Here is an 18482-nt window from a genome sequence, read left to right on the forward strand (position 1 = left end):
ATCAGACAAGGGTAAATGCCAAAGATAGTTTTGCTAAGTGAAGTTAACTTGCCTCCTTTTGGACCCAGTTTGCCAGCTGTGCATATGAAGTGGAAAGCAACTGTTTAAGGATCTTCAGCTGCTTGATGGTAAAAAAAGCACATGTGATGTTGCTGTCTCACTATAAAGTTCCTAAGCATCTTCTCTCCTCCCTCCTTTACTGCATCAGGAAGAGATATGAGAGTGATATTACAGATAAAAGGTTGATCTTTTAAACCTAACACAGAAGTCGCCTCTGGTTCTGAGAGTTGCATACAAAATTCTGAGGCTGAGAACACAATGTAGTGTCATCTAGTCCTGTATAGTAACTGGTGTGGCATTGTCTCAGCAGTCCATGTGGCAGTCAGTTGTCCTTGTTCACCAAAGCATCCCTTGCTGTCAGGCCTTTTTGATTACTTTTCTCCTAGAGCATTGCAACGAGACCATGTAAATGCAGAAGTTTGATCTTTTCTCAGGAGGGAAGAAACCGACCCCTTTGTAGACCTTAGCGGCTGATTTTGCTCCTCCAGCTTTCTGAAAAGTGGTACTGTCATTCTGGTACTTCTCCTTCCCAAGGTGGAACATGGTGAGGGGTGAATCTTTTGTCTTGGAGAAGGCTTCACTGATCTGTGCCTTTTTCTCTACTGATCTCTAGACTGCAGCCAAACAGTTAGCCCAAGTACTGCTCCATTCCCTCAGTGAAGACTGCTACTGGAGCCCTTTATCTGATCCACTTCCTGAGTTCATGAACAAGGAGTATCAGTCTTACGTCAGCAATCTTCTTTGTCGGAGGCCTGAGCTGTACTCAGAAGAGAAGTAAGTGTTAATTTTTATTTCAGCTTATTGGAAGGAGGAAGGAGTGTATTTGAACACTCTTCAGTACTACTGATTCATGTAGTAGTTTTGTGCCTTGTTGTTTTTCAACTTTCTGCTAAAAAGTCTGCTGGAAATATAAAACATTACACTTTGAGTGATTTTTTTTTTTCCCCAGGAAGAAGAAAGTCCAACAAAAGGCCTGTCTTTGCTATGAAATTGAAATAATCTATTTAGGGTTTAGTATAGCTCATCTAAGATATATTGCAGAGCTTTTAGTTGTGTGAACCTGCAAAGAAAGTATTGCCTAGCAAATGAATTATGCATGAGATGTTTCAAGTTACCGCTTCTCTTGTGAAATGAGAAAGAGGCTGACAGGATAACTCTTGACCTTCCTCAGAAAAAATGTATTCTGTCTTTCAGTGTGTACTGCCCTCAAGACAACGTAGAAGAGGCTCTTCTCCTCCTCTTAATCAGTGAATCCATGGTAAGCCAAGAATGAGTTTGTAGTATTAGTAGTGCAAAGGGATATCTAGCATTTCCATGTGTCCTGGTTGGTTTTGTTTACAGAATCTTCCCTAGATAAACAGAAGCAAGGGTTCGGATGCTGAGTGGAAAATGCTATCCATTCTTTTATTAGTGACACCACTTTTATTAAGTGGAATGTCAGTGAAGAATTGTGGAAATTGTCAAAAGAAATTGACTGCATTCACCATAGCTGTATGCAGGTTGTGACATCTAGATACATTGTCAGTAGACAAATATTTCCATTCATAACGTGTGGATTTATGGATCAAGAATGAGAGGAGGAGAACCTTGCCTAAAGCCAGGCGTGATGGTGGTACCTGCTGTTTGAAATTGCAAGATGCAGTACTCTGCTTTTGTGCCTTAGTCTGCAGTCCTTGGCTTTTTCAGTCTGGAGTGATCTTTGACAGTTTCTGATGCAGTGATACAGGCAATCTTGTGACATACAGAGACACTCATAATAAGCTACAGTGAAATAATTAGATTTCTTCTATTTATAACATTGGTGGCTTTAAAAAATCCACTTAAGAGACAAGCAGAAAATTGGAGGAAAAATAACTTCATGGTAACCTTTGAAAATTTTCATGTTCTGAGAAGATGCAAATGTACAGAAAATGTGTAAGAAATGTTTTCTGAAAATGTATACGTAATGTGTATTTTGTTTTAAATACAGGGTGGTCACTTGTACCTCAAAGTGATATTCAAAACCTTGGAGCATCAACAACCTTCTTAGAAACTTTTTAATAACTTTCAGACAAATTGAAAAGAGATACTGTGGAAACTTTGGTTTTTGCTTCCTTCAGTTTTTCTTGTTTGGTTCTTCTGGCTCGAGTTCTTTCCCTTTCCCACAAACTTATTCAGAACAGGGCAATTTAATATTGTCTGCTTTTAAAATTTGGGGAAAATTGAAGAAATGGAGCCACTCCAAAATATTAAATTGACTTCAAAATCATGTACATCTGAGTGTTGCTTTGTGCTTTTCAGTGCTTTCTGTATTAAACCTCTGCAGCACATCTGCTTTGTGTTTTCAAGGGCTTTTCTTCAGTCAGAAGGGCTTTTCGTAATTAGAAGTGGAGACTGCAGGAGTGAGGGCTTGTAGGATATCATGTGCACTTCTATTAAAATCAGAAGTACTCATGTCAGTGGGGCTTGTCGGGACTGATCCAAGCAGGAGGAGGACTGGGGTCTGGAGCAGTGACAGAACTGGCTGCTTCAGCCTTTCTGGGACTGGACTTGCAGTTAGAGAGGCCATGTGGGACCTCAGACTCCACAATCTCGTTCTGCTGAGGAGGTGAAAGTTATCCCTATCAAAGATCATGTAAAATGGTGAACTAACTGGTCCTGTAGCTAAGTTATGGATGAAGTAGAATGAAAATGCTATTGATAGAAACAGGACTGCTGTGCTGAGTTCAGGTTAAATAAGTAAGCTTGATGTATGCTTAAATGCTGCCTCTGATATATAGGAACTTCCTGGAGGAAGATGCAAGGCCCTTTGATCTGCTGCATATAAAACAAAGGAAGATGCTGTAGCAGAGCACTGTAGGAGCCATGTAACTGTATTTCTGATTTTGGGGAAATGGAACATCTGAGCCTTCTGTCTTGCATCAGCCTTGCCACAAGTTGGTTGTAACTAAAATTCAGGACAAGTGTACAGAAATAGACTTAGGAACCACATGAATGTTCTTCCTAAGTGAAGGAACAGAGGGAGCAATCTAAGTCTTACATATGTTTGTAATCCATAAATACTTTCCTGTACATTTTTATTATAGTACTTAGAAGGGGAAATTTTGTTTAACTTATGCCATGGTATGTTTTCCATAACAGCATTTGCTGTAGGCTAGTGAGTTTTCTCATGTACAGGTTTGTTGTTAGTTTGAAGTTTTGGGTTTTGGTTTTGTGTATTTTTTTTTCTTTAAAAAAACAACTTATGGAAGCTCATGGAATGAGCTAACAAAAAACAGATTTCCAATTGAGGGCTCTCCCTACTGATACAATGTTAACTACTGAATAAAACATACTTTCCTTCCAGGAGAGAATGTCAGTGGCAAGTGATAATGATATGTTTCTGTAGGCCAGTAAGCAACATAGTTGGTGTTCCTGGATTTTGGCTGGATTAGGTGTTCTTCCAGTATTTACAATTGTGAACCCCTTAAAATGAAACAGAAGTATACAATTACATTGGCTTCTCTGACACTTCCATCTGTCAGAGCACAACTGATCAGAAAGGTTCTTCTTCTCTCTGATTTTTAAAGAGATAAAGAGCAGTCAGGTCATTGTAATTCTCTTGCCAGACTGTAAAGCCAAACAGCTTCTTCACATACCTGTTCCTGACTCCTACCACACCAAAATGACCTTGAAGTGGGGCAGAATTAGGGGAAGGAAGGACAGGACAATTAGGGGAAGGAAGAAAAACTTTTAAGCCTGTGGAGGGGACACATTTATGCACAGGAGCATAAATCATCAGAGAACCTGAAAGTAAATTTGTGTTGAAAAGGAGACCTGGTACTTTTTCAAGAAGTATACACCTGGAACACCTTTTCTGCTTCAATCTGTTTTTATGTTTGTCTTGTCAGCTTCACCTTAGGAAGGCATCCACTTTGCCAGGATCTCTGTGACTCCCAAGAAGATGTTATGGGGGAGTAGAACTGTTCCTGTAAAGGGGAAAGCGAGAAATTGCCTTGAGGTTCTTGAGAGCCAGAGCCTATTTCTCACCAAACCTTCTCTGACTCTTAATGGTGGAGGGTTCTGGCTTGTAATTAGTTATCCCTTTCCCTTGCATTGCAAGGGAGCCAGCTTGCATATTCTGGTGGGATGAAATGAAAATATGTTAGAGAGGGGCAATTAGTGGTTCCTTCAGTACTTCATTCTGCCTTTGAGTATGTAAAAGGTTTTCAGATGGCCAAATAACATGGTATCCTCTTTCATGGCTCTGAAGGTGCTTCAGTGGATATATTAACACAGTGAAAGCTTGTAGGCTGCTTTCCCTGACATTCTCACAAATTGCCTCCTGTGTTCTTTATGTCCTGTTAAAAGTGGGAACCTATTTTTATAAGCTGAAGTATTTCAGTAAACAATGAAAAGAATCCTGGTTGTTGAGTTTGGCAAATGTTCCTTCTCTGTGCCAGGTGTTATTTAGTCACAGCCTTTGGCAGTAAAGTTCTCATGAAGGAATCTATTGAAACAAATCGGCAGCTTGAAGACTGCCACAGTCAAAGCTGTCTTCATGGGTGTTTGTGGATCCTGGCTACTCTGTAATTCCTTTTGTACAGCCCAAGTTATGGTGTGGATGGGCTGTGTTTCTGAGAGGACAAAAATGCTCTCCTTCAGACCAAGAAGGCCAGCTGGTGACAGCCTTTACAAGCTCAGGCTGTGGCAGAATGATGTGTTCCTATCACATGTTGGGGAAATAGGACTTGCCTATTTTTAAACCACTAGTCCTCTCTTACAGCATTTAACCCATCTAAACCAGTGACACTGTTTGTGAAGAGAACTGAGGTCATATTGTGACTTGCTGCAGTCTGATTTTTCTGCTTCACCTACCCATGGGTACAGGACTGGTTCTGCCATCAGGGATTTTGGTGCTTTGAGCTGCAGGGTGTAGACAGAAGAGGTTTGACCTGACTGTCCCTTAGCTGCAGTTTTGTTTATTTTAGTAGCTATTCTCAAGAGTATTCAGAGTTGACTGCACTGCCCTTAAAGTTAGCCAGAAGCTTCTCAGAGCCAGGAATGGAACACTTAGTATTACTTTTTGTGTTTACTTTTGAGGTTAAAAGAAAAAAGTTCTTTGTTCACATTTAGAAACCTCCCCTTCTTGAATCTGAGGTCCAACATGCAGTCTGAAACTTTTATTCTTTTATTCAGTGCTGGCAATGCTGTCTCTTACAACTGGGAATTTTGGATGATGTGGTCCACTAAACATACTAGGTATCATGGTTTACTTTTTTTGGCTCTGTATTCACTCTTAGTGGAAATGAAGCTCCTTGTATCCAAAACTAATAAATTCTGTGCCTGTGTAACAAAGATTAGAAATGTCATCCCCATCTTATCTCTCTGATTTGAATCCCTAAAGGCGATTTGACCTTGGAGGGCCTGAGAGCATGGAACAGATGGTGAGGGGGAAGGAAGATATTGGGACTTGTCCTGTTCTTTTTACTGGTGAGAACAAACTCATGGCTGTGAGCATGCCTTTAACAGAATAACATTAAACCCATATATTTTTAAACACAGAAATAAATAAAACCTGTTAGCTCTTCAGTTCCTAGTTTTATAAAATAATTCTGTCCGACAAATGGGTTAACGAAGAAGAATCTCTTGTTGGTTTTGTAGGTTGGTTTTTCCTTTTTTCCCCCCTTTTTTCCTTTTTTTTTAATGGCACCAAGCCCAGTGATGATACAACAGCTGGATGACCATCAGGACTATTTTACTGAGGGCTGTTGGACTATGGCAGCTGAAGGAGACAATTGGGGACGGGGTTGCCTGCTCTGTTGGTTCCTGCCAAATCACACTTGTGCACTTACAGTGCCAAATCTGGCTGTCTCTTTACTAGTTTGCAGGGCAAAGCTATGTGTTTGGGACCTGCAGAGATGGACTGCAGGATGTTTCAAGTGGGAAATAAACTACCTCTGCTAATTACCTCTTGAATAAATGGTTCTAATGTGAGTTGCTGGAGAACGGGGTATGAGAGCTTTTTTCTTTTGCTTTGTAGTAGTAAGTCTTGTTTCCAAACTTGCAAGGAGGATGTAAATTCTTGGAAGATAGCTTTCTAAATCCAGACAACTGTTAGCAAATGGATTGCTTTGTTACCCAAGATAATATCCATAAACAAACTTGCTTACTTCCTTCTTCTCTGTCTTCCTTTTGTGTAGGGTTGTTCAGCTGTTTTGGATAGGGGCGTATGTCTGTCTTACTTACAGAGATGTTTCCAGAATTAGTTCTGCTACAGTACAAGGTGTTAGAATGCACCTGAAACATGTAAGGTGGATTTATGTGGTCATATTTAATAGGCATTTAGAATGGGCTGTTCTGATGACTTGACATCTGAAATGGGCAGCAGTAACTTGTGTTCTGTTGCTTGCCAGAAATGCCATGTGGTTTACATTTGCTGTGATGCCATGATGCCATACAGTTTTCATTTGCTGTGCTTCTGGTTTGAAGTGGAATGAGTTGTAGTATCTGAGAGGAGTTTTGTGAGTTCCTGGGGCATGGTTTGTCTTTCCTGTTCTATCCACATGCCATTTTCACAGCAGCTGTGCAGTCAACCCTGAATATTTTCTTTGCATATGTTAGTGAGGGAAACCTTCAGGTGCTGTGTAGAGATGATCAATAACTTAGGCAGAAAGTCTGTAGCCTCTTGCATTGAATAGCTTCTTGCCATTGTGAAGAATTCATTCATTTTGTTGGCAGTACAGGCAAAACAGGCAGAAGGGAGACCCAAAGGATATGGGCTAAATATTTCCCAACTCTTAGCAGAAAAGGCATCAATTGCATGATTTCAAAGGCCTGTTGTCAATCTTACACACACAGCATTTGTTTTTCTCTCTTAATGGTAGTATTGAATCACACCAATTACATTATTACAGTACACTGTGTAAAACATGCTGCTGTTCTGTATAGATGGGTTGCAGTGGATCTGGCAATTATGTCTATTATGAAAAGACACAAGTTGAACATTCGAATGCCCATGAATTAGGGGGCAGGCAGCAGGCACTCATTAAAGATTTTAATTGCTTTCTTTTTCTTCTTTGGAAAAAGCAGGGGAAACCATGTTTCAAAGTGAGCAATTAAAGGATACTTCATAGCTAATTGCTGTAGAAGGGGCTGCCACATGGAATATACTCTATTGTAATTCATATGATCGCTTGACGTTTTATTAAGAAGCACATCTTTGTACTGTGGTAAAATTTAATTTTCTGCAGCGTAACTGTGTGCGTAATAACTGCTGAAGTAAAGGCTGTTTGAATTTGCTGTGGCTCTTTTCCTTTCTTCCTGAAGTAAACAAACCATAAATAAGCATCACTGATGTACAGCAAATCCTCTGTGGATAGGGGGCTTATCTAGTTTGCAGGTAAGTGTACTGTGTGTGCACACAGGAAGGTATCGGGGGTGCTCGCAGAGGCAGAGCTGTTCCCTCTGGCAGAGCCAGCGTGGGTCTGAAAGTCCCCTACGGTGGCATTGCTGTGTTTGGAGCCAGACTGAACAGCCCTGCTGACCCCCAGTTCTGTGCCCTGTCCAGTTTGGAGAGCCCACAGTGCCTGGATGCTGGGTTAGCTCAGGGCTACCAGCCTGGGCTGGAGCCTCTTGGGCGTGTGTGGCCTGCAGACAGGCTGTGTCACTGGGCTGTGCAGAGGGGGGCTGAGGATGCTCAATGTCCTAGGTCTGGGCTGACTGCAAAATGTGTCCCATCTCCCCAGACAGGATTGGTGTCACATCTGAGCCACCTATATGCACAACTAATTGTGCCTAATGCATCCCAAAACATACAAGTGTGATGCATCTCTGGGTTGCTTGATTGCCTTGGAATACTTAAAAAAAAAAGGAGCATTGACTGTGTATTTTTTGCCTTTATAATGCAAGTTGTGCTAATTCCCAGTGGTGAAGCTTGTGTTGGTAGCACTGGTGACCTTCTCCATCCCTACAAAACAGCCTTGAACAGAGCTTCTCTTGGTGTGACTTGTCATCTCTCTCCATCCTGCTTGTGTGCTGTGAGGCACGTCTGTGTGACAGTGGGAACAGCTTAAAGGGAATAGTCATGGTGGGGGTGTTGAAAATTTGTTTGTAGCTATGTTTTACTGTTGCTAATAGTGGAGGGGGAGGAAATAATGCAGTAGGACAAATTGAAATTGCTGCTTATGTTATGGATATACTGCTTGAGACCAGGTTTGTACAAATAACCTTTTTTCCAATTGTGTTCAGGAAAATTCGTGGTCTGAAACAACAGAAACACAGGTACTGAAAAAATGTTGGTGTTATTAGCTTAGAATTTTTGCATTCTCAAATGCAAAATGAAGTGTCTCTCTGTGTACATTTCACTAGGTAAAATTCCCTATCCCACTAGAATGGGTGTATTCTCTATTGCAACTGTTTTGCCCTTGTACTTGCCAGTGGCTGTCAGGATTTCTCACTGACAAAATAATATTTACAGAAACATAAACAAAGGCAAAAAAAAAAGGTTGATGATGATCTGAGGGACAGCAGCCTGCCTTCTCTCCCTTCTGAGAGGCAGACCACAGAGACATGCCAGTTTCCTGAGTGGGTTTCAGGAAACAATGATTTACATTCCCTTCTCTGACCTCTGTATGTATACTGCAGTAGTACCTTGAGCCTTACTTAGGACAGTGATTTACCTTACTGTGTTAGACACAATCCATATTCTTGCTTCAGTCATTTTTTTATGAGGTTTGTGCCGTTTGGGTTTGTGGGGTTTTTATGTCTCTACTATAATGTGGGCTCTTGATTTATTTTTTTAGAGCAGCTGTAATTAGCAATTAGGAATAGGTTTGGTATTGAAGAAATTGTTGAGCTAGAAGTAACAATGAATATGCTAGTGGCAACTTTTATGCATGGAAGCATAGAGAGTGATAGATAGAAAGATCTTCTATGGCTTTGAGATTTGAAAGCTTGAACAAAATCAGCAGGTTTATGACCTTCTTGAAAGAATATTCATCATACCTATGCATATGTTGCATTTAACTGCTGTCTGCTTGGGTAAAGTATAAAATACACAATATGCTCAGTATGACTGCAATTTTAGAATGTTGCATCCTTGTGATATGCCTCATGTTCCTGCTTTTGCAAGATTGGGGTGTGTTCTTCGTTCTAGCAAAACATGATGGACAGTCATGAGTTTTGATTAATTTTCTATCTATGCTAATGCATCCACTTAAAAATCATAGCTTGGTACTTGATGGATACCCAAAAAAGCATCAGGCTATAGCAGACTGTAATGGGAGGTTGTTGATGAGATTACAGAGCATGGGGGTGCTATCTCAGTAGCTGTTTGCTACAAAGAATTGTCATAACAATGTAACAGGTGCAGAAAAAACTGTTAATGCTATTGTATATGTGTGGGAGGATTCACTTGGCAATAAGGATCATACAGGATATGGCTTTACTTCTTTTTCCCTTTTAAAGTAGCAGTCTTATGTTAAATCCAAACAGAGCCTAAACATGTATGTATTTTTTAATTCTTTTTTATTTCTGCTAATAAAGGTAGACAAACTATGGCACTGTACTCCACAAAATTTTTAAAGTTGGTTTCATTCTGTCATGCATTCTATTGTTCCGAACTATTTTTAATCATGAACTGCATCTTTTTGCAGTAGCATAAAGAAGAAAAATGCCTTTGTTGTTCTAGGAGTTGGTGTAAGTTTATTTGTGCAAACACAGGACTGAGTCTGATCTGTCAGCTTGCCTTTAACTGCAGTTACCATTTAGCTCTCGGTTGAGATTGTGTTAGTTGTCAGTAATTGTGTTTGCAGTCTCGGCTGGAGGCTGTGATGAAGAGTACTTGGAACTGGGACATTACACAGATAAAATCATGATGAAACAGCTGCAGCTTAATCACAATGAAATATGCGTGGGCTTTAAGGGCTGCATATTCGGGAAATTTTTATTACACTTAATTCCCATGTTTAACCTTTTTACGGAAAAAAAAATCTCCCCACAATTAGAAAGAAATAGATGTAAGATTAGAGTTGTATTGTAAAATAAATCTCATAACCTTCCTGTTTCAAGGAGGGAACACTTTGCTCAAGGTGAAATTGCTGGCAATTTTGTTAATTTTTCTGATCTTTTAGATGTCTAGACCTGAGTGTCTGATGTTGCACCCCTCTCAGCTGAGCGCTGTGTCTGTGCTATCAGATGGTGCCCAGGCGCAGTGGCACCCAGCACGTCCTCTCCCAGAGGCTGGGCAGTCTGGGTGAGGCCCTCTGTGTTTGGGAGTCAGAGGGACTTTTCCATTTACTCTGCAGTTGTAATCTCTCTCTTTTTGAGCTCAGAAAAATGCAAAGGGCTGGGATTTTGAGGTAAATATGACTCCGTGTCATGTGGTATTTTGGGACATCCTTGGAAATTGCTGAACTGATTGTTTTCTGTCAAAAGTAATGCTTCTTCATGATCTAGGCCTAGCAATGTACTGATAGATTAGCAAAATTAAGACATATTTTATGTATATTTGTCTAAAAAAATTAGGTATTGCGTTGCCCATTAATTGCTTTAAATTGATGACTGACAAATCTGATTATTTAGGCAACCTGCTCAAATTAAAAAATAAAAGGTGAGTAGCAAAAAAGTACAACAGAAGTGAATATTATTGTGAAGAAAACTAGCATAGACACAGAAGATAAATTATCAACCTTGCAAGCAGTTGTCACAGTTGCAGGCAATTAAGTAATAAGGAAGATGGTTTAAGGATGGCCTTGAATTTCTAATTATTCAGGAAATGGGATCTGGTAGGTCTGTTTCATAATGCTCTAATTCTGTGACACAAATCCAGATGAGATATGTATAGCAGCTCCTTCCTGTAGATACAGCTATCTCCTTGAGTTTGCTTCGTGTGGCTAAAAAGCACTTCTGTGGAAACACCTTCCTTATGCTGGGATAAACTTTTAAAAGAAAAAAACCTTGAGATGATTTGAAACAAAATGCTGTGAGTAATGATGGGTGTAGCTTCCTAAGGAGGCGTGAGTTGTGTTTTGCTCTCTTGGTTTCTGAAGCCTCCCTTGTGTGTGTGCCAGGCGAACCGGGACGCGGTGATCAGCCGAGCCCCAGAGCAGCAGGATGACCGAGCCGTCAGCCTCCGGGATGCCTCTGCAGTCTACGACCTCCTCAGCATCACGCTGGGCAGAAGAGGGCAGTATGTGATGCTGTCTGAGGTACCTCCCTCGGCCTCTGCCCCTCCAAACATGCTGGCAAAGCTCCTCTTTGTGGTGGCTTGTCGGGGAAGGTGAAAACGGAGTGTGCTAGTTAGCAATTAGCAGAAACAGCCACAGAGGTAGGGCTGCACAGGCCAGAAATGCACACAGAGCTGTTTGAGACGTTAACGTAATTTATATGTAGGCACTTGAACAAAGTGGCTGCCTTCTGAAGTGATGATGTACCCTACCATGTCCCATTAGCTGAGAAGTGTAAAATGGTATCATTAAAAAAATAGAATCACCTGCATCTCCAGGGCCACAACAGATTGTTTCCTGACCCAAACAGCAGTCTTGAGAAAAGGTGTAACAAGGAAAATAAATAAAGTCTGATATTGCTTTCATCATTTCTTTCTCAGTGCTTGGAGAGAGCCATGAAGTTTGCATTTGATGAATTTCACCTCTGGTACCAGCTTGCCCTGTCCATGGTAGCTTGTGGAAAGGTAAGGTTCAAACCAAAGGGCTCGGAAAGAGCACATTTTCCTCTGGAAGAGTGGATCTGTGTAACTTGTTTGAATGTGTAGAGTCATGTGTTTTGTGGGAGTAGGTGCCATCAGGCAGCTCTGTGAAAGGACAGTGCTCTCCTTTTCCTCTCTGATTGCACTTGGTGATGAGGGCTGTGTGTTTGGTATTGAGTACAGTTCTTTCTGTATACTGTTTTTTTCTCATTACCAAGGAGAAATACGGATTTTGTGCAAAGCTGTGGGTTGAAAAGCATTGTACAGCTGTCCATTGTCTGCAGGTTGAACATAAACGGGCTTAGAAAGAACTGATGTCTAAAACTGCCGTCAGTTCACTCTGTGTCTCTGGGCAGTTGACTTAAGCTGTGGTTTCTCCATCTGTTAAAGGAAATGTAAATGTTTTTTCATAGAGAACTTGTAAGGTTTAATATTTTTGAAGTGCTTGCTGCAAGATACGCTCTAGAAAAAGAAACAATGTGAATGTTGGCATGGACGTGTTTCAGCAGAAGTGGTTTTTAAAATTAGTGTGGTATTTGTGAAAGTCATCAGTAAACCACTGAGATGGCTGAAGTGTGGTTGTGAAAAGTAGGCAAAGGTAACAGGAGCTTTTCTTTATTAGTCTCAAAAGAGTGGAATTCTTAAAAGAGTAGGAAATGTAGATGGTACAAAATTTAGCTAATTCATTCTGGGGTCCCCGCCCACACGTTTGGGAGGTATGAGCAGATTGATGCTGTGCAGTTGTAGACCACTTAATATGGTCCTGTATTCTGTGCCCATGGAGTGTACAGGAATCCACGTGGGCCTGAGTGGAGACCAGCAGCTAGCACTCATTTGCTGAATTCCAGCTACTACTGGCCTTTTATGGCTGTAAGCTGAGCCAGAAACAGTGGGTTTGGCATGGAAATAAGAGATGAATCTATGCTTTTGCAAAGAAATTTTCATGTGAGGTATTAGTGGCTGCAAAGCTTGGAAGATGTCTGAAGGAATTCCTTCACTTCTGTGAGCATAGGCAAAGCCTGGTCTTGGAAGACTGTCTGTTGTTAAGCATTCTTCTTCAAAAGAATGGTAGAACAATGAGAGAAAGTCAAAGAGCATCACATGTGACTAAGGGTATAGTAAGCAGTACTGTGGAAAGATTGAAATGATTTTTTTCACCTTAAAGGGGAGGAAAAAAGTCTGAGAGGAACAAGTCCTGAAGAGCTCTTAAAAGGAGGGGGTTAATCTTATCTGTAGTGGTTAGGACAAGATGTGATGGTATCTAATTGCAACAACACAAGTTCATGTTTCTTATTAAGAGGCAAAACAATAAGGATAGTGGAACACTGGAGAAAGAGTGCCCTGTGGAGATTGTGTGGAGCCTAAATCACTGGGGGTCTGTGGAACACCCTAGGCAGATCTGTAGTGACCCCTCTGTGAGGCACCAGGGGTGTCTTCTGTGGGACCTTGCAAACTCTGACTCTGTTCTGGGACTCCATCATTGTCTTCTTTTAAATATAACAGATCTGGCTGATTTGTGAGATACCAAGGCTTTGGCAATGCATATTAGATCAGTAGGGAGCTGAACAGAGATCTTTAGTCAGAAAGAGCCTCACAGACTCCTGCAGAAGTTCAGTGCAAACATTTCAAAATACAATTCCAAGCTTGAAAACAACAGCTAGACTCAAACTGTGTACAAGGAAACCTGAAGCTACTGGTGGAATACTTAAACAATGAGCTTGGTGCCATGGTGCTAATACCTTGCACTGACCTATGTCAAGTGAGGGCTTACATGTCATGTCCAGCTCACCTTGGAATTCAGCTGGAGTTAGCACAGTCCTGCCCTCTGGGTCTCTGCAAACCCTTCAGGTACCTGATCCCTTAATACTGAGGACAGCAATGATACACAGGCCATGACTGAAAAGGCACAGAATCTTACCATGAACATGGGGTTTGTCTGCGAGCTTCATTGGCTTTACAAGTTGTGTAACCTGGTTCTCAACAGCAGACAATGCTGTAGCTCTAGTAATCTGGTGGAGAGTAAATCAAGATTTTTAACTGCTGATGTTTGAGAGTGAGTGTATGCAGAGACTAATTATGCTGCAGTCTTAGGTTAGCATGGAGAAGCGAGGCCTGATCTTTAGCTTCTAATAACTTGCATGGCATTTCTGTTCTTGTCCGTTCTATGTTTGCATACCTCTTCACCTTCCCTACATGTTACAGAATATTTGGTACTTAGATATTTGTGTTGCTCTTCTTTATTTTTTTATCTCTGTAGCTGTCCTATCTTTTCAGATTTTCAAGTACATCATATCTTTTTGCCTGTACTTTAAATATTTACAAGGTGAAATGTCCCGATCTTGCCTTTTGATGTGAAAGCGCTAAATGTTCTGAGCCCTATATGGGTCAGAGGGAATTCCCTTATAATCCCATCTGTGCAGTATTTCATTTCTAATCCCAAAGTATTCCCTGAGGATTCCTGTCATGTACTCTGCAATGCGTCATCTTGCTAATGGGAGATGTGGCATACATTTTTATATTGCTTTGCAGCTTGATAGCAGGACAGTTAATTTAAAAGCAAGTGCTCCAGTGTAGCAGAAAGAACTGATGAGAAAATAGTGTGGTTAGTCTAGACTGCAGAATGTGCAGTACACTTGAGCTTTTATAGGTGAAGATCTATTTTCACCTGTCTCAATCACAGCCAATTCATGATCTCATTTCTTGGTAATGAAACCTCACATCCTGCAGCATTACTTGTTCTGCAGTACAGCAAATTCCGCTCATAAGTCCTGAGCATGACAGGAACAGTTTTATCAACCTGTAAATGCTGGAAAGTTTGGTTTCTTTTATTTTTAAACATGTTTTTAGGATTTTCAACTATGACCTTCTAAAAAGTGCCATAAAATCCTATCTTGCCTTCTATTCTACACTGAATTTGACTGTTTAATTTGTATATTCAGATTGAGTCAATCAAGTCAAATTTCAATGTAGTTTCTTCTTCTGCCAGCCAAAAAATTGCTAAATGGTGATTGTCATTTTTCACAAGTGATCAGTCTGAATGTCAAGCCAGCCACGTTGGCTCATTACCGCACGTAGGATTGAGTTTACGCATTATTCTGAAAAGCATGTGCCTTAACAAAAATAGGCACATCATTTCAGTGAGTTCCTACAGGCCTTCGGGCTTCCTGAAACAGTGAATGAAACAACTCAGGGAAGCATAACCTTCCTGTCTGTCTTTTATCCCCTTAAGTGGTGGAAATAATGGAGTGACAGCAATTTCATTTTCCTGTGTTTCTCAGCAACTTGAATAAGGAGAAAGATGGTGTGGTCTGGTTGTTTTTTAACCCATTTTTAGGAATGCCTTTTATATTGAGCTGTATATTCACTGTACAAGAAAGGCATGTATATCTGAATGACAAAAATCCACCGTTACATTCAAAATACTTTTGTAAGCAAATTTAGATGGGAAGGGAAAGGAAATGCTGGGAAAACCTAGACAATGGCAAATACGTGGTGGGAGATGTCCTGTGTCACCAAGTGCCTTTCTGAATAGGCCAGAGAGGTTTAAATCATTCTAATGCAGCAGCCCTGTTGCTGTGCTGCTGAAAGCTGAGTTCTTCACAGATGCTTTAAGTTGCTTCTGCTGGTAATAACCTTGGCTATGTGGTGATATCAGCTAGGGGCTGAGTGGGCATTGCAGCTCCCTACCTCTGCTGCCCTGCGTGGACAGGCTGGAGTCTGAGTGGCGAGTGGGGTGACGGCGGGATGCCATCTGGCAGAGTCCTCAGGCAATGAGATGAGCCACTGTCCTGCTGCCAGAGTAAAACCAGGGCAGACAGTTGCATCTGCTTGTCTCAAGGTTTTGAAAAAGTGGCCAGCATTGCGTGAGATGGGGAAAGGAAGGACCAAACTCTCTTTTTCAGAGTAGAAAAAACTTCACAGTCTTCGCAGCAGTGAAGAGAGAGAGCTGCTTGAGGTAGATTGGTTCTCTGCTGCTGCTTTCCAGCGAAACAGTTTCCCCAGGAGGTTACCAGCACCCAGCTCTCCGGCAGACTAGGGTAGCTCTCCCGACATTGCTGAAGTTGGAGGCAAAATGATCATAGTGTCTAGATGATGTATTACAAGCACAAGGGATGTGTAATAGGGTCCTTGTGCACTCCTAAGCATTTTCTTGGCCTTGGACCAGTTGGATCAGTTACATGTCCCTTTTTCAGATTTCTGTCCTCTTCCACACTTACTGTCCTCACACAGGACCTAGGCTGGGTGTCCCAAAGTGTCGCTGGAGCTCCCTGGGACTAGAGACTCAGAAGTGCAATATGAGTAGGCTCTAGCTTAAATTTATGGTACTTAAGCAAGTCTCCTAGATCTGCATTGTGAGTGTTAAAATGCAAGCCTTGGACAACGTGAAGCAACATTGGTGCCTGCCTTCTGCCTGTCACATGAGGAGACAATATTTGTGTTTAGTGACACTGATTTGCCATTTTCTCAAGGGTAGGTCCTTCAAGGATAGCTGTGAAATTATTCTGTGAACACAGTCTGCATGGTCTAAAAGTGCTGGGTGCCTTCATTGAACCATTCAACTCGCATGAGTCTTGATTTTTAAAGTACAGTGGATGTTTATTGTTGTTAGTGTATGCAATGCATGGAAACATTTTCGCACTCATGTTCAATGTCTCTGCCTGAAAAAAACCCCACAACACAACTTGTTTAGTGAGTGAAGAGCTTTAGGATGTGTCTTGAGAAGAGTGAGTAGTAGTAAAGTCTTAGGTCATCTGAAGGAAGGCTGGAGTATCTGCTAGGAGAGGATAGTCTGCTTTCACCCCTCAGCTGTGTTCTCACTGGGGGCTGAAGTGTCTCAAGAGTGAGTAAAGGAAGAGCTTGGAAACAGCTACAGGGTCTGTGGGGAAGAGCCTCTGTGAGTGCTCAGTGGAGCTGGACGCAGGTACCTGGAGGCAAGGACTATGCTCAGCAGGCCTTGTACGGGGATTGCTGATGGTGGTTTTGTGTTCCTGTGGTGCCTGCCACAAAGCTCTCCAGCCCTGCCGAACACAGCCAGCTCAGTGCTTGTTTGACACCAATTGTGTGACTTCAGAAGCAGCTGCGTTGTTGCTGACCCTCCCCAGCCCCCTCTAGCCCATACTGAGGGCACCACAGGAACAATGGTCAGCATTGCCATATAGATGGACAGGTTTGGCAGTAGGAGATGTAAGCTCCAAGCATGATACCTTGCAAAATGATACCAAGCAGATAAAGCTGCTTTCAACTACACAAAATGCTCCTTTCTGCTCTTACCCATTACGTTTGTTTCTCTTTAATTCAACAGGGAAGAAAAAATCATGCATGTCTACCTGAATGGTTTTCTTAATCATGTAGCGCTTCAGCAGGTGTCTGGTGTTATACAAAGGGAAGTAATCGAATCCTTCTTGACATCTGTCATTCAGCTGCATTTCTGAGGGATTAAGCTCCAGCTCTTCCCAGAGCTAGTCTTGCAGTGTCACTGTGCTCCCTTTGGCTGCTCAGCAGTTGGACATGCTGCAGTGTTGCCCAGAGCTTGTGCTGGCAGCATTTTTAAGGTTTTGAAACCAGTCTTACACAGACAGACATGAACTCTGATTTTGGAGCCCTTAGCAAGTTGCTGATACACACTGGTCATAGCCAAATAATGACAAGCTAACGTCTGAGCTGCTCCTATCTGCGCTGCACCCAAAAAAAAGGAATCCTTCCCCTTATTTCAACAGTGCAGCAAAAGCAGATGTCTCTAAGTGCTTCAAGGAGCTTCAAGTTTGACTCAGCCATGCCTGTATTGCCAACATACAGCTTTCCAGAAGGTTAGAAGGAAAGTTAAAAATATATTTAATACATAATTCTGCAGCAACAGCAGACAAATTTTGTGATTTAGACTGTTCCTTCTGTTGGTATCCTTGCAAAAGCTTAGGCTGGTTGCTAGGCAACTGGCATTAAAAAAAAAAAAAAGTACATTTCTCTTTGTATTGCAGGCAGGAACCTTGGGAGCAGCAGAGGCCTCGGATGGCTCCTTAAATAGCATTGCTGGGGAATGAAAGTTAAAATATTGAACATTCATTGGTTAAAGATCTTGTTACAAAGGTCAGCTATCTTGGGGATATTCAGTAGTTTGGTTTCCTTTGGTGCAAAGGAGAGATTAGAAGGGAGTTTGCCTGTGTGCTGTAGATAGTACAAAAATGGAAATTTCCTGAGGTGCCTGACTGTTGAGCAGAATACCTAGGTGGGCTATATAATTGCCTTCGGGCTTAACTCTCTTTTCTTGACAGAAAGTGTGAAGTGAGGTGTTTGTCACATTAGCAAGTACAAATGTGTGCTTATAGATCTTAGAATGTAAGAGGTGCTTTTAAGAGGGAGTATTTGAAGCTGCTTAACTCCAGTGCTCTAATTTGATAAACACAAGGTAAAAGAAAAGGGAGAGAATCGGTTCCTGTGCTAAGAGAAGTAAATGTCTTAGGGGAATAATGTTCATGCTGAGATTCACAGAAATCTCTAAATTCAGTGTAAAGCTAACAACAAAACTACTGATTCCAGAATTCTCATTGCTTGCTCATTCTGTCATCTTTCTATGTCAGTTCAAGGTCATTTATATCTAAATGCCTGTGAATCCCAGGACACAGGGAATAATAATTCTTGCATTGGTATGGAAGAGTTCCACTTCCCCACAATCCCTTTGAAATAGAACAGTTTTTAGACAGGGTGATGCAAGAAATATAGCAGCACTAGTTGTGGAAATTCATTTGTGTACTAAACTGCC

The 18482-nt window shown here is 41.5% G+C and overlaps 1 protein-coding gene across 3 annotated transcripts in view; it reads left to right on the forward strand.

The window, feature by feature from the left end:
- TTC7A (tetratricopeptide repeat domain 7A) overlaps positions 1-18482 on the forward strand; it is a 170062-nt gene that overhangs the window by 31374 nt on the left and 120206 nt on the right. For all 3 annotated transcript variants that reach the window (XM_063390825.1, XM_063390826.1, XM_063390827.1), the window contains 4 exons: positions 674-834; positions 1255-1318; positions 11091-11228; positions 11627-11710. In XM_063390825.1, the coding sequence (XP_063246895.1) occupies positions 674-834; positions 1255-1318; positions 11091-11228; positions 11627-11710 (447 nt within the window). The remainder of the gene's footprint in view (positions 1-673; positions 835-1254; positions 1319-11090; positions 11229-11626; positions 11711-18482) is intronic.

Source organism: Prinia subflava, chromosome 2, assembly GCF_021018805.1.
Source record: "Prinia subflava isolate CZ2003 ecotype Zambia chromosome 2, Cam_Psub_1.2, whole genome shotgun sequence".
Taxonomy (NCBI): Eukaryota; Metazoa; Chordata; class Aves; order Passeriformes; family Cisticolidae; genus Prinia; species Prinia subflava.